A 14,680-nucleotide genomic window follows, 5' to 3' on the forward strand; every position below is an offset into this window, starting at 1 on the left:
CTTTTATAGAATTAATTTTAAAACGTTATGTTTATATTTTTGTTGCTGATATGAATTCAAAATGATGAAAGACAAAACTCTGTGAAGGAATCCCCTCTGCTAATGCAAATCAAAACTGATTTGTGATTTATTATATAAAAAATTAATCCTAGGGGGGAGGTACCTGAGAAACAGAAATATTAGTGATATGTCCAGAGCCATATAGCTGGTTAAGTGTCAGAGATGGTTTTTGGACCTAAATCTTACTAATTCTGCCCTCTCATTATATATCACTACCATACTACTCTAGACAGTTACTGTAGAATATTTAATAACTACAAGATCTTTCATTAGTGGCTTATTATTTTAAAAAAAGAAGACATCCTTTTTATTAATTCTGGAGATAATTTTATGGTTTCAAGTATTAAGTGGTGGGTTTTGGAATCCTTTTGTCCTGCCTAAAGAATATTATGATTTAAAAGTACTTAGGTAGAACTGCCTTACATAGAATTTGGCCCTAGAATTCTAAAGCTTCATCTGAGCTTAATATTTTATGAAAATTTGAATAATTAGATATTAAAAAGTTGAGTCCATGTGGGATTATAGAACCCCTGCAGCTGTACCAAGCCAGTGGAAGGAGAAAGATTTTGTGGTATAAACTTGGTACATGAGGCAATGTGATGGCATTATTAGAAATGACTAGTTGATTTATGTTCATCGTACATCCTCTTCTTGGCACTCCACATGTGTGCTTAGTTCTTAATGTGACTATAAAATAAGTTGGTTTTGCCGCTTCATCAAATCCACTCTTAGAGGTGTGGTTGGTAGGAGTTTTGGATTTGCCAGTCTTTCCCTTGGAAGCTTCATGTTAATGTAAGCCAAGGAGTTTCCCCAGTTATAGATCTGTCATCATAAAACCTTGTAGCCTGTAATCACATTCTTCTTAAGAGAATGGTAATTAAAAATGATGAAGATAAAGACAGTCATTATCAATATGAATAAAAGAACTTTTGGGGAGGTGTGGATATTGTTTGTGTAGAAACTTTTTTCATTAGATGGGTCATTAAAATAAATATTATTTTCTTCTATTTGTCTGTCTTAACCTATATTAATATATTACTTTTTTTTCTTATTTCAAGTCATTGGTTAATAATTCCTATTAGTTTTCCTGTCTTTTTTTCATCTTTTTTTTTTAAGCTTCTACTTTGAAAAAAATATTGCTGTTTACATCAAATTGCTATTAAGAAATCTATCTTACTCAAGACCTTTTTTATTGCTTTTTTTCTGGTTATACATATACATAAATTTTTTAAAAATATACATTTCTTTATGAATCATGTTGGGGGGAGAAAAATCGGAACAAAAGTTTTATAAAAATAACAAAATACTGTAAGAATTAAATTTTTATTTTATTACATCTATATAAATAAAATATATACATACATTTTTTTTTCCTTTACCACAAGCTCATTTTTTGTAGAACAATTTGTATTTTAAAACATTGTGTGTTTTGAGCCAAGTAGTGGGGAGAAGGAAGGACAGACAGCATTGATAGTGTGAGAGTGTTGGGTGGGACAAAGGGTGGGGGAGGGTGAGCCTTAGGAAGAAATCTATATTGAACTGAATGTTGTTTCTTCCATCTTCCTTCATTCTCCCAATAGGGGAAGCTTCAGAAACACCAGGCCTTTGAAGCTGAAGTGCAGGCCAATTCAGGTGCCATTGTGAAGCTGGATGAGACTGGTAACTTGATGATCTCAGAAGGGCATTTTGCATCTGAAACTATAAGAGTAAGTATGAGTACACAGTAAGGTGATTTTTGGGAGAGTAGGAAGAATTTGATGAAGGCCATGGCTCACTTAGATTTTGGATTTTTCAAATGCTTTAAAGAAGTTCATTGAATCCTTAAAAGAGATAATCTTGGTGATTCTGAGGGAACATAATAAACAATAATTATGTATTCGTTGCAGAAATGACTAAAGTAACTAGAATGAAATGCTAGAAACAGGATTGGACAAATTAAACTATATTTTTTGAAGAGGTAATTAGGAATAGGGAACATGTCAAATGACAGTTTAGATGAAGATTGACATAATGAATAGGATTAATCACTGACACATTAACAGAGGTCAACCATCTTTGGACTTATTCTATATGTCCTTGCTCTGAAAAAAAATCCGTTAGAAAAACAGTCACAGCAAATAGATGGACTCAGCTTCTGTTAGCCATGAGTCTGAAGCATGCTTGTTGTCCAATTGTGTTTTACCTCATGACTAAATTCAATGTTAAACACATGGAAGGGAGTGTGATAATAACTGGTCTTTGATTCATTTGTTGTGCAGATTTCTAATGCTGGCAATTTGGGGAAAATAATTCTCTGTAAGATAATACTTCGATTCTGTTTTCTTCAATGAGTTTTTTATTCACTTTTGCTTTTCAGGACACTCTTGCTTTCATTGGAGAATTGACCAAAGCTTTTCTATATTCTATAAAAGTTTCTCTCAAGATTTAGACTTTAGTAGATGCTCTTACTACCAAGTGTGAGGAAGCATCTTCTGTACCATATTATATAGAATATGTAAAATATGTTAAGCCTTTAATGACTAATTTTTTTAAGTCAGTTTTTTATTCGTCAGTTTTTCTCTTGAATTACTGTAATGTATACATGTAACCAATGTGGTAGGAATCAATCATTCATTACTACTATTAATAGAAGAAATGCTACATTACTATTGGAAAAAGCAAGAAAAAGCGACTTCTGTATCATCAGTCAGTTGGTGTCAAAATCCAACCATCCCTAAATCCAGATTTGTTAAATCACCTAAGAGCTCCTGAGAAATCCTAGATGGGTCATTAAAGTATTATTTTCTTCTTTTTGTCTGTCTTAACCCATATTCATATATTACTTTTTTTTTCTCAAGACAAGTATTTTCCTTCCAGCTAGTCAACCTTTTACTACATTTCTCAAGTGTTATGATACTAGTATTGGAGTCTTTGTTCAGCCTAGTAATCCTTACCACCATATCCACCTACAATCTTATAATAATAGCTTTGTGAAATTGATGTCTAATTTACAGAATTCAGAAGATCAGAGTAATCAAGAAGGAAAAAAACTATTCTTTAAAAAAAACTTGTTTTATATCAGACCTTTACTCAATAAAATAAAAATTAAATGTGCTATGGATAAAGAGTTAATTTTGGAGTAAAATTCTTTGTAAGACATATTTTTACTCTTTTGTAACATTTTAAATTTGGACTGGTTCCTTCCCTACTCTTTTCCCTAGTGTTATCAGTTCCTTCTGCTTTCAAAAATCAGTAATTTACTTATTGATCTTTTACAAAGCAAATCTGCACAATGTCTTAATGACTTGGGGTTGGGTAGGTGAATAAAAGTTGTATGTATGCTGTATTATGGGTAATGTATCTATTACTGGTTCAGACTTTCACGCCTTACCGGACTGCATGTCGGCCCATAGTCACGGCCACCCACATTGGGTCACACATACGAGTAGGTAGACTGTGCCATATGTGCTTTCTCTCTTTCTACTCCTTGGAGATGCCACTGTCTTTTTTCTTGACTTAGTTGCAGTGTTAGTGAGCAATGTTGGGAGTGTTTTGCGTGAACTTCCGCCCCCCCCCCCCAGTGATGGTCTCCTGAGAATCCTTCTGTGTTGAATGTCCATTAGCCCTAGTAACTTGACTTTCAAGTTACATTTTTAATGGGGGTGGCATTATCAACAGTGGGTAGGATTTTATGTCTCTTTCTCTTTTGTGTTTAGTTTCTTTGCTTTTGTTGGTGTTATGGAAACAATTCCAGCATCTTGGGTTAGGCACAACCATATTAAGAAAAGATGTTTACTCCAAATCTGACTAGAGAGTTTTGGCCTGCTTGTAACCCTAGTATAAGAGTCTAAATTTGGCCAGATCCCAACCAAAAAAACCCAATGATGCTGGGAACATTAAGATATATTTCTTTTTACTTTGGTAAAAGAGCATGTGATTTACGATTGTTATTTGTATGATATATGAATTGAGTCAAATTTGATAACTGTGTTCTCCCAATAATCTCTAAAAAACACGCTCCCAAACTTATTCTATCATTTTTGTCATCTGCTTAAATTTCAGGAACTTCTTCCTTTTTGATCTTATTTAAGTCCTATAATTAATTTTTTCATGTCCAAGATATGCCCCCTTAATTGGGAATCTTTTCTGTTAGATAATATCCATTAATATTTTATCCTTCAGTTTTTAGAGCATAATCTCTTCTATCAGGGAGTCTCTTAGCTTGTGAAACCCAATTTGAAAATACTACTTTAAAATAGATCATTATAAATCTGACTGTAAAGATTTGAATCACTTTCTCATTATTACTGCTGATATTCTTTTCTTGCTGCTCTAGTGCTGTTATCAAAAAAGATTTGATGCAAAGCTTGATTGTGTTTCACACTACTTGTTACTCTTCCAAAAAGCTGTTGCTCACCACCAGGGTCCCTGAGGCTGGCTATCTATAAGGCTTGTTTTTCTTCTGTAGGCTCGTTTGATGGAACTACACCGTCAGTGGGAGCTACTCCTGGAAAAGATGCGGGAAAAGGGAGTAAAATTACTGCAAGCACAGAAGTTGGTGCAATATTTACGAGAGTGTGAAGATGTGATGGACTGGATCACTGACAAAGTAGGTCTGGGTGAAACAGCCTGCCATACCTTCCTTGCCAGATTCTGGGAATGTAAAAGAAAACGCTGTATTTGATAATATCTGGCAAGAGGAGTAGAATTTTGTGGTAGAGAGCATGATTATTGGGATTGTCATACCTCTAGATCAAAGAAGGATCTATAACAAAAATATGGGTGATTTTGATTTTGTCCTGCTCTCAGGGCTTAAACTCTCTGAGTCTTCTTGTTGTAAATATATGTATCCTCATATCTGATTCTTCATAAAGAAGAATTTTTTTGTGCATTAGTGATAACTTTCTAATTTGATTACTGGACAGGAAGCAATTGTTACGTCAGAGGAGTTGGGTCAGGACCTGGAACATGTGGAAGTTTTACAGAAGAAATTTGAAGAATTTCAGACAGATATGGCTGCTCATGAGGAAAGAGTAAATGAAGTAAATCAGTTTGCTGCCAAACTCATCCAGGTAAACAGCAAAGGAATAATAAGTATTCTAAGATATCATTAATACCAACTTCTAGGATATTCAAAAGGAAATAAAAAGGGCAATTTAGGTATTGTTTATAATCTTTTGAATGATCACAGATCCCAAAATAGAATGGTGACTGACATGTTCAGTACATTGGTTTATCAGTTTGATAGACTTCTTTTATTTTTCTTAAAATGTTTACTTTCATAACCTATACTGGTCACTAGGCAAAAAAAGGCAAGTCTATCTTTTCATTCTCATCTCCACCCAATTTGGGGTGGGGCTTAAAGTTAAGTTTTATTTGAAGCTCTTCCCCAAAGGGTTTCTCAGGGGAGGGTGTGGTAGGGAGAGTTTCCTTAGAAAGGATTGGCAAGCTTCCATCAAGCCTGATTATTCTTTGCTTCCACTATGATTAGAAGTCTTCCCAGGTCCCTAAGGTATTCTGGCTTAGGGAAGGCACTGTAATAAATATTAGAAATGGAATCCTACAAAATGGAAAAAACTAAACTTTATATCCTCACTGTTTTTACAGTACAAAAAACATCCTTCCCCTGTCTGTTAAGCTTCTTCTATAGAGCTCAAAACATACTGTGAAACGCACTCTGTACCTCATATAATACAATTCTAGCTTAACTAATGAAGTAAATGTGTATAAAGTTCTACACAAACTTAGTGTATTAATATACATATATCAGCTACTTGTTTTTATACAAATTTATATTTGAGATAATTGTATGTGCATGGGGGGGAGAGGTTATTTTTTCTCCAAATAACAAAAATCTTCCCCTTTCCCATTAATCCTCTTTTCCTTTTGAATTGAAAATGAACAAAAGCCAAAATCCCACTTAGAAACATAATCAAACTGAACAAATGTATGCATTGGCTGTGTCCAAAAATGTTTCATTCTGCACCGGTCTGTCTTTCAGGAGAGGTTTCATTATTCTCTGAATTTGTGGTAGGTTATTCATTGATGGAAGTACCTAATCCTTCATGGTTGTTTACCTTTACCATATTCTTTTCATTGCACAAATTGCTCTCTTGGTTGGTTTTGTTTACTCTTTATCAATTCATACAAGTCATCCCTTGTTTTTCTAAAACCATCCCCTTCTACCATTTCTTGGAGCATAGTAGTATTCTCTCACATTTACATGCCATAACTTTTCCATCTGTTCCTTACAGGGTAATTTCAATTTTAAATGCTTTCTGCTGGAAATATATTCTTAGATTCTCTGGACCTAGTTATGTTGAATGGAATAAATTGGCTTTCATTCTACCAGTGAAACTTGACCCTCTCACCTGACACAAAATACTGTAAGAGATCCAGTACCTTGTTTCCTGGTGTTGTAAAGTCCCCACTCCATTGTAGATCATCAGTTGTGTCCTAAAAGAATATACTCTTTAGAAACTTTTGACAGGAGCAGATTGATTGCTTTGGATATCTGAGAGTGCAAGCAGAGTTACTTGACAGACACATAATTCTCAAGCACAGAACATGAAAACAAATGACTTGAATTTAGAAATAAAAATATTGTTGAATGGAAGGAGTAAATTAGATAGCATCTATGAGAAGAGGATAAACCAATAGAATTTTTTTTCTTATGAGAACTTCTATAACTAGTTTTTCAGTTGCTCCTATTTTTTCAAGCTCTTGTCCTATATTTTTTCTTCCTTTCACGGCCAGTTCTAAGACAAAATTCTATTTTGTTACTTCATTTCACTCCTCAACCCTTTGCATTCTGGTTTGTGATCTCATCACTAAGATGAAAATAATCTCTTCATAGTTACCAGGTACCTCTATTATTGGAAAATCCATTGTCATTTAATTAGTCCTCAACATTCTTGGCTTTTTTGCAGCATTTGGTACTGTTGAACATCCTTCTTCCTGGTTATGCTCTGCTCTAGGTTTTCTTGACACTGCTTTCTCTTGGTTCTATCACTTACTTGGCTGTACTTTGCAATTAATTTTTCTTTTTGGGTGAGACAATATGGGGTTAAGTGACTTGCCCAAGATCACACAGCAAGACCATTTAGCTGCCCCCTTTTTTGGCTGTACTTACTTAATGGTGCCATCATCTCCATTGTGCCCTGGCCTATGTGTGTGAAAACTCCCTCCTAGTTCCCTCTTTCTCTACTCCTTTGATCTCATTGCATCCTGCACATTCACCTGTCCTCTCTATACCAGTGATTTCCAGGTGTATGGACACTCAGCTGTAGTCTCTCTTGAGTTCCAGCAACAATTGCCCTATCTCATATTGCATCTCAAATTCATCATCTCCAAAGTAGAAGTGATTATCTTCATAACAAAACATTTTTTCTAATTTGCATATTTCTGAAGATCGGGCTGGCATCCTTGCAGTTGCCCAGGCTTACAATTTGAGTCATCTTCAACCCTCCTCTTTCCCACACCTTCCATATCTAATTATCTGCCAAGTCTTGTTTATCATACTTCAGCATTACTTATATTTGTCTCTTTTACTGTATTCTCCCATAGGTCAGGTTCTTCTCTTATCTAGACTGTAGAATAGCCTTTGAATTTCTCTCCATCCTCTCATTTTTCCATACAACTTCTTAATAGTGTGACCTGGCCCAGAGGCTTCACTAGTTCTAAATTGCCTCTAGAGTAAATAATCTGGCTCCAGACTACCTTTCCAGACTTATTACCTATTAACTATCATTGTGCACTTTTCATTCTTGGTTCCTGTCCACTTTCAGAATGCTCCATCCCTGTCCCTCTGCCTATACCTGGAACATATTCAGTCTCACTCAGAATCCCTAGTTTTTTTTCAGACCTTACTTAGCTCATGTGATACCTCTGATCCAGAGTCTAACATAACTACTTTCTTTATCCACTCCCAGTTATGTTTATGTTTCTTCATATCTATTTTGAATTTACTAACCTATATTCATTTTGTTTTTTCTGGTAGAAGATCAGAAATTGTAAAAATTATATTTTGTGTCACAGTTACTTCACAATGCTACTCGAGTTGATTCCCTCAAAGATCATTGAGCTTAATTACCAAAGAAATAATTGAGGTTCACATAAGCATTAATTTTAAGCCATGTTGTAAATTGTCATGAGATACATATTTCTTAACATGAAATTATGCTTTCAAGAAATGCCATTACAACCCCAAGGTGATTTTCTGTAACTGAACGAGCCAGAAGTTATTCTTCATTCATGTCCCCTTTATTCCATCTTATTTCTTTTAGGAGCAACATCCTGAAGAAGACCTGATCAAAACCAAGCAGGATGAAGTGAATGCAGCCTGGCAACGATTAAAGGGCCTGGCCCTCCAAAGGCAGGGGAAGCTCTTTGGAGCAGCTGAAGTACAGCGGTTTAACAGGTACCAACCAACCCCAGAGATCCTTGAGAGAGAAAGAGAGGTGGGCATCTTGTGACTAGTAACAAGCAGCAGAACAGATAAGATTTGATATGTGTGGAGATCATCAGTCATAGAAAAATCCCAGGGCTTCTTCTCCTTGGCGTTCCTGAACTCTTGGGAATGAGCTAGTATGTGGTTTTTTTTAGGGATGTGGATGAAACTATCAGCTGGATTAAAGAGAAGGAGCAGTTAATGGCCTCTGATGATTTTGGCCGAGACTTGGCCAGTGTTCAGGCTTTACTTCGGAAACATGAGGGACTAGAAAGAGATCTTGCCGCCCTAGAAGACAAGGTAGGTTTGACAGGAAACTGATTCATTCCTTTGGGTAAACAGTACTCTAAAGGATGTAGTTACTTAGAGTTAATGTATTCATAGGTCAAAGCTTTGTGTGCTGAGGCAGACCGTTTGCAGCAATCCCACCCCCTGAGTGCTACTCAGATCCAAGTTAAGCGAGAAGAACTGATTACAAATTGGGAGCAGATCCGTACGCTGGCAGCTGAAAGACATGCACGCCTCAATGATTCTTATAGGTAGGGAAAAGCTTTTCTAAATCACTTCTACTTCTCCCTGCATTCCTCCTCTTCTCTCATCACAGAGCCATTATAACAATTCTTGTTAAATAAACACATGAGAATAAAATCTGACTAGATATATAATGTTAAACACCTATGGATTCTGATCTCTTCGGGAGGAGGGGATATGTCCTTTCATTTTTTTCTATGAGGTGCTAAACTTATTCTTCATAATTATGTTTTACTGTTTTTCTGGCTCTGCTGATTTCACTTTTCATCAGTTTATTTAAATCTTTCCATTCTTTTTCATTTCCATTATTATTCATGTACCAGAATTTCTTTACCTATTTCCCATTTAGTGGACATCTACTTTGTTTCCAATTCCTTGCTACCACAAAGTGCTGTTTTTAAAAACATTTTGGTGTTCATGGAGTCTTTTTGTTGATTCTTAAAGTAGACACTTCACAATAGAATCTTAGTTAATGGATATGGACATTTCAGTCATTCTCTTCACATAATTCTAGATTATTTTCCATAGTCTTTGGAGACCAATTTATGGTTCCACCAATAGTCCATTAGTATAATTTTTTTTAATATATATACAACCCTTTTAACTCTCTATTCATCTTTTGCCACCTTTGCCAATTTACCAGAAATATGGTAAAATTTGAAGATTCTTTTGATTTGCATTGAATTTATATTTGAAATTGAAATTATTTTTTAAAACTATGTCTGCCTACCATATGCCCTTTAATCCTTTACTATATTATGACATGTTCTAGAGAGGTGTCAACCTGGGTCAGGGATAGCCCTGTGTCTTTTCAAGTTAAGACCAGAGGGAAAAATTTTCCACTTTTGGGTGAAGAAAACCTCATTGTTTCTTTCTGATTTTTCAAAGACTTCAGCGCTTCCTTGCAGACTTCCGAGATCTCACCAGTTGGGTGACTGAGATGAAGGCTCTCATCAATGCAGATGAGCTTGCCAATGATGTTGCTGGGGCTGAAGCTTTACTTGATAGGCACCAAGAGCATAAGGTAACCACGCTAGGATCTTCTGTAAATATGTATATCTTATTACACATTTAGATATATTTTTGAATTTCCAGTGATCCCAGTTTCAAATCCCAACTTTCCCCATTTAGTCTCTTTAGGACTTGAGCAGCACTTTTAAGTTTTCTGGGCTTCATCTGTAAAAATGAGGGAGCTAAACTGGATTGCTTGTTAACATCCTTTCCAACACTGTCTGTGATCCTGTGTACTTACACCCTTTCCAACACTATCTGTGGTCTTATGTACTTTATATATTTTGGTGACATTTTAAAGCTCTTAACTATTGCAGTCTGGTCTTTTTATTACATGCCCATTGGGTGCTAAACTTCGATATTTTTGTTTCTCCATGGAGTGTTCTTAAATAATAGCTTTCTCTTTTCCCTTCTCCTTCCCTTAAGCTTTTTGGTAACTCTACCACCCCCACTTTTTTTTTTTTTTTTTTTGAAGAAATTCTTTGTTTAGAAAGACTAATGAGATTCAGTAATCTGAGCTGTTATTTCAGACTTCTAAAAATCTTGCAGAGATTTTGCTGTTGATTTTTTTAAGAACCTTATCATAATATTTGGTTTTATTTCTAATTCCATGTGATATTCTGAAAAGAATTGGAAATAAAGAGGTAAAGCACTTTTGCAAAGTGTAGAGTTTTGACTTATATGAGTTTTCTCCTCCTCTCCTAGGGTGAAATTGATGCTCATGAAGATAGTTTTAAATCTGCTGATGAATCAGGACAAGCTCTTCTTGCTGCTGGTCATTATGCCTCTGATGAAGTGAGAGAGAAGGTAAATAAGATTGTGGAGTATGGAGGATTTTCTGAACCTGAGAACTTGACTATTGGCTCCTGTTTTCTAGTCTTCATTTTCTAAACAATTATTTTTTTTTTACCCACCTAATCTCTTGCCACCCATCCCCCAAATATTTATAATTAAAGATCTAGATGTACATTTCTACGTATCAGTCTTAATTCCAGCCTTCAGATCTCATTACTGTGTGACACAATCTTATGAGCAAATAGTTTTTCCAAAATTAGGTTTGTTATTACATGTATTTACAATTTGTTCCTACTGCTGACCCCACTCCCAACCAAAAAAAAAAAAAAGAAAGGAAAACTCATCAAAAACATAATGCATATTCCAGCAAAACATTTTTATATTGGCCCAAAATATATAACTTTCTTTGCATTTTAAATTATAAGCATAAAAATTAAGGAGTAACCTTAGATTATTAGGGGATTACCATTAATGAATAGAAGGCTTATTTAGTAATGGATAAGAAACTAAAATTTTTAAGTTGATATTTATTTTTTAGATTAAAATCTTTGTTATTCATTATGTTTCATTCTTTAGGCAGATACTATTTAAACAATTATTTATTAAATAAGCTTATTGTAATGTAGCATTGAATTAACCCCAGAATAAAAATAGAGAAGTAGAGTTTTCCTCTTTTAATTAGCCTAAAGACTGATATTTTGATCCTATTGTGGATGTATTCATACATACGTAGGTTTGCCATGTGTTTTATTTTTATTAACCCCTTATCTTAATAAGTGATTGGAGGTGAGAAAACTCGACTCTGAAGGTCACCATTCTTGTAATAGAATTTTCCAACCTCAAAATTTTTCATTTAATTGTGTTATCACATAATTATTAAGCTAAAGTAATGATAATCTTCTCTCACCTTTAGCTCACTATTCTTTCTGATGAAAGAGCTGCCCTCCTGGAACTTTGGGAACTTCGCCGACAGCAGTATGAACAGTGCATGGATCTGCAGCTCTTTTACAGAGATACTGAACAAGTGGACAATTGGATGAGCAAACAAGAGGTAGAATTTGAATGAGAATCTGTTAGGGAAATAAGTTTTGGTGCTATGCTTGGGCGAAGAAAAATCTTGGGTTTTTTTCCCTTTTGAGTGAATTTTGTTCCATTGGAGATAAAGGTCTTACTCAGCAAGTGAAAGTTACTGTTCTTAAATTACTAGCATTTCTCCCTCAGCCAGTGGTGCATCTGGACCTTCCCTAAAAGAAACTTCATATTTACAAGCTTTTGAAATAACTATTATTCATTTTATTGAGGGGGGCTATTGGGACTGACTTGATTTTCTTTTTTGTTATTTCTGTTAGTATTTCCCTGTTTTCTTTGGAGACTTACGTTCATAGCTTCTTGTTCCCTTTCAGATTGAAGTAGGTAGTTCATGCCATTTAACTTTTGGAAATGACAGCATTATCCCCAACCCTCTGTTTCCTTTTCAAAGGCATTTCTTTTAAATGAAGACTTGGGAGATTCTCTGGACAGTGTAGAAGCTCTTCTCAAGAAGCATGAAGATTTTGAGAAATCCCTCAGTGCTCAGGAAGAAAAAATTACAGTAAGATAGTTGATTTAACCTCTGGTCCTTTCATAATGATCTCAAAAATATTCTACAAGATTTATCATTTTCTAAGAGAAATTCCTACACAAAATATTTTTGTGGAAGGTACTTTGTTGTTTTTTATTGATATCCAAAATCTGAACCAGAGATCTTCAATGACATGGTGAGTTAGGTGACATGAAACCAGGTTGGTATATTTGATTCCAAATTTGGAATTGACCTTTTGCTTAAAGATAGGCAGGTAAACATTGGCAGGTTTGACTTGTAGAACCAAACTGCCACCTGCAGAACTAAGAGAGGTCAGGATCCTCTAATAATTGGCATCAAACTCAAGACCAACAAATTTTTTAGTGCAACCACAGTTAGATTAAAACATAATTGGGAGGATGAAGGAAGAAAAAATATATAATAGGGAAATTTTTAAACAAAAGAAAAATAAAAGTACAACATAGATAAAGTCATTTCGTGGTTTTCTAAGTTAATGAGCAACCCACAGGTCTTTCTTTTTAAGTTTGACCCAGTGTTCTAAAACATCTGATGAGGAAATTTCCCAGAGGCTCAAAACCCAGAGGACAAATTTACCACAGTATTTCCGAGCACAAATGTAGTCTTAACATAAGATTTACTATTATGTCATAATTCTGTGACACTGAAAAGTTTGCAAAATGCTTTTCCAATATTGTATCATTTAATCTATACCAGCTTCTTAAAACTTTTTCTACTTGAAACTCCTTTTCACCTGAAAATTTTTGTGATCCCCACGTATAGAGGTATATAAAATAGGTATACAAATCAAACAATTATAATAATCATAGTTATAGCCCCCACATTCAGTTACAAAACCACATTTTACAGGTCAAGAAACTGAATAGATAGCTGAAGCAGGATTTGAGTTCAGGTCTTTATGACTCCAATACATTATTTATTGTACTACTTAACTGCCTCTGTATGAATTTTAAAGTGGTATGTAATCTAATCCTATAAATCTCTGCAGTACCTAGTGCAAAGTGAGCTCAACTTGAGGAATACCATATTATTATTAATGAATGTTTCTGTCTTTCTAGGCACTGGATGAGTTTGCAACCAAGCTAATTCAAAATAACCATTATGCAATGGAAGATGTGGCTACACGTAGAGATGCAGTAAGTTTCTAAGTGCTTTCTAATCTGTAATCTAGAAACAGTTGACCATCCAAGATAAAGAAAGAAAGTCTCCTAGACAAAATTTAAAAATACTGGGATCCAAGAACCAGGGATTCACAAATGATCCTTGTCTTTCAGTTACTGAGCCGACGCAATGCCCTTCATGAACGGGCTATGTATCGCCGGGCACAACTGGCTGACTCATTCCATCTACAGCAGTTTTTCAGAGATTCTGATGAGCTCAAAAGTTGGGTGAATGAGAAGATGAAAACTGCAACAGATGAAGCTTACAAGGTAATGTGTAACTATAACTACTGGCAGAGATAAATTATAAGGTTGTAATAATGTAAATAATTTTAGGAAATTAGACTTTTTTTTTTTTTTGCTGAGGCAGTTGGAGTTAAGTGAAGTACTTGCCCAGGGTTGCACAGCTAGGAAGTTAAGTGTCTGAGGGCAGATTTGAACTCAGGTCCTCCTGATTTCAGGGCTGATACTCTATCCACTACCCCATCTAGCTGCCCCAGAAATTAGACTTCTAAAGAAGGTGCTTCCTAATTCAAGACTGTTGACTGTAGGTTAGACATGTGAATTTCCATTACAAGTTCATGTTGAAATTAAAATTCCAAGTAGAAATATTTTTCTGCCATTTCCCTTAGGATCCATCCAACTTGCAGGGCAAAGTTCAGAAGCATCAGGCTTTTGAGGCTGAACTGTCAGCTAATCAGAGTCGAATTGATGCCTTGGAGAAAGCAGGACAAAAGCTGATTGATGTTAATCATTATGCCAAAGATGAGGTGGCAACTCGAATGAACGAGGTAATCAGTTTGTGGAAGAAACTGTTGGAAGCTACAGAACTGAAAGGTGAGAAATACTTCATTCCAAAATTGTTGGGTTCTGAAGAATAGGAATTCATGGGTAGTTGAGCTCTCTTAGTTTAAGACATTGCACAATATATTGATCAGTTTTGTTGAATTTATTGTGACCTAAAAATTTATACTGGAGAAAATTATACTTTAAGAAGTGTCTTGGTTTAGGATAATTTCAGTATTAGGATTAATGATTCTAGGAAAGAATTATTGGGAACAGATTTAGATGCCAGGCTTATGTAATATAAATATA

General features: G+C 35.0%; 1 protein-coding gene across 9 annotated transcripts in view; it reads left to right on the top strand.

Annotated features, from left to right (window-relative positions):
• The window catches only part of SPTAN1 (spectrin alpha, non-erythrocytic 1), a 61,134-nt gene that overhangs the window by 10,501 nt on the left and 35,953 nt on the right, over window positions 1-14,680 (top strand). For all 9 annotated transcript variants that reach the window (XM_031954751.1, XM_031954749.1, XM_031954754.1 and 6 more), the window contains exons 3-15: window positions 1,641-1,766; window positions 4,508-4,648; window positions 4,965-5,111; window positions 8,325-8,458; window positions 8,644-8,788; window positions 8,873-9,027; window positions 9,908-10,043; window positions 10,736-10,837; window positions 11,739-11,876; window positions 12,306-12,416; window positions 13,484-13,561; window positions 13,700-13,855; window positions 14,218-14,422. In XM_031954751.1, coding sequence (XP_031810611.1) covers window positions 1,641-1,766; window positions 4,508-4,648; window positions 4,965-5,111; window positions 8,325-8,458; window positions 8,644-8,788; window positions 8,873-9,027; window positions 9,908-10,043; window positions 10,736-10,837; window positions 11,739-11,876; window positions 12,306-12,416; window positions 13,484-13,561; window positions 13,700-13,855; window positions 14,218-14,422 — 1,774 coding nt within the window. The remainder of the gene's footprint in view (window positions 1-1,640; window positions 1,767-4,507; window positions 4,649-4,964; window positions 5,112-8,324; window positions 8,459-8,643; window positions 8,789-8,872; window positions 9,028-9,907; window positions 10,044-10,735; window positions 10,838-11,738; window positions 11,877-12,305; window positions 12,417-13,483; window positions 13,562-13,699; window positions 13,856-14,217; window positions 14,423-14,680) is intronic.

The sequence above is a fragment of the Sarcophilus harrisii genome, chromosome 2 (genome assembly GCF_902635505.1).
Source record: "Sarcophilus harrisii chromosome 2, mSarHar1.11, whole genome shotgun sequence".
Lineage (NCBI taxonomy): Eukaryota > Metazoa > Chordata > Mammalia > Dasyuromorphia > Dasyuridae > Sarcophilus > Sarcophilus harrisii.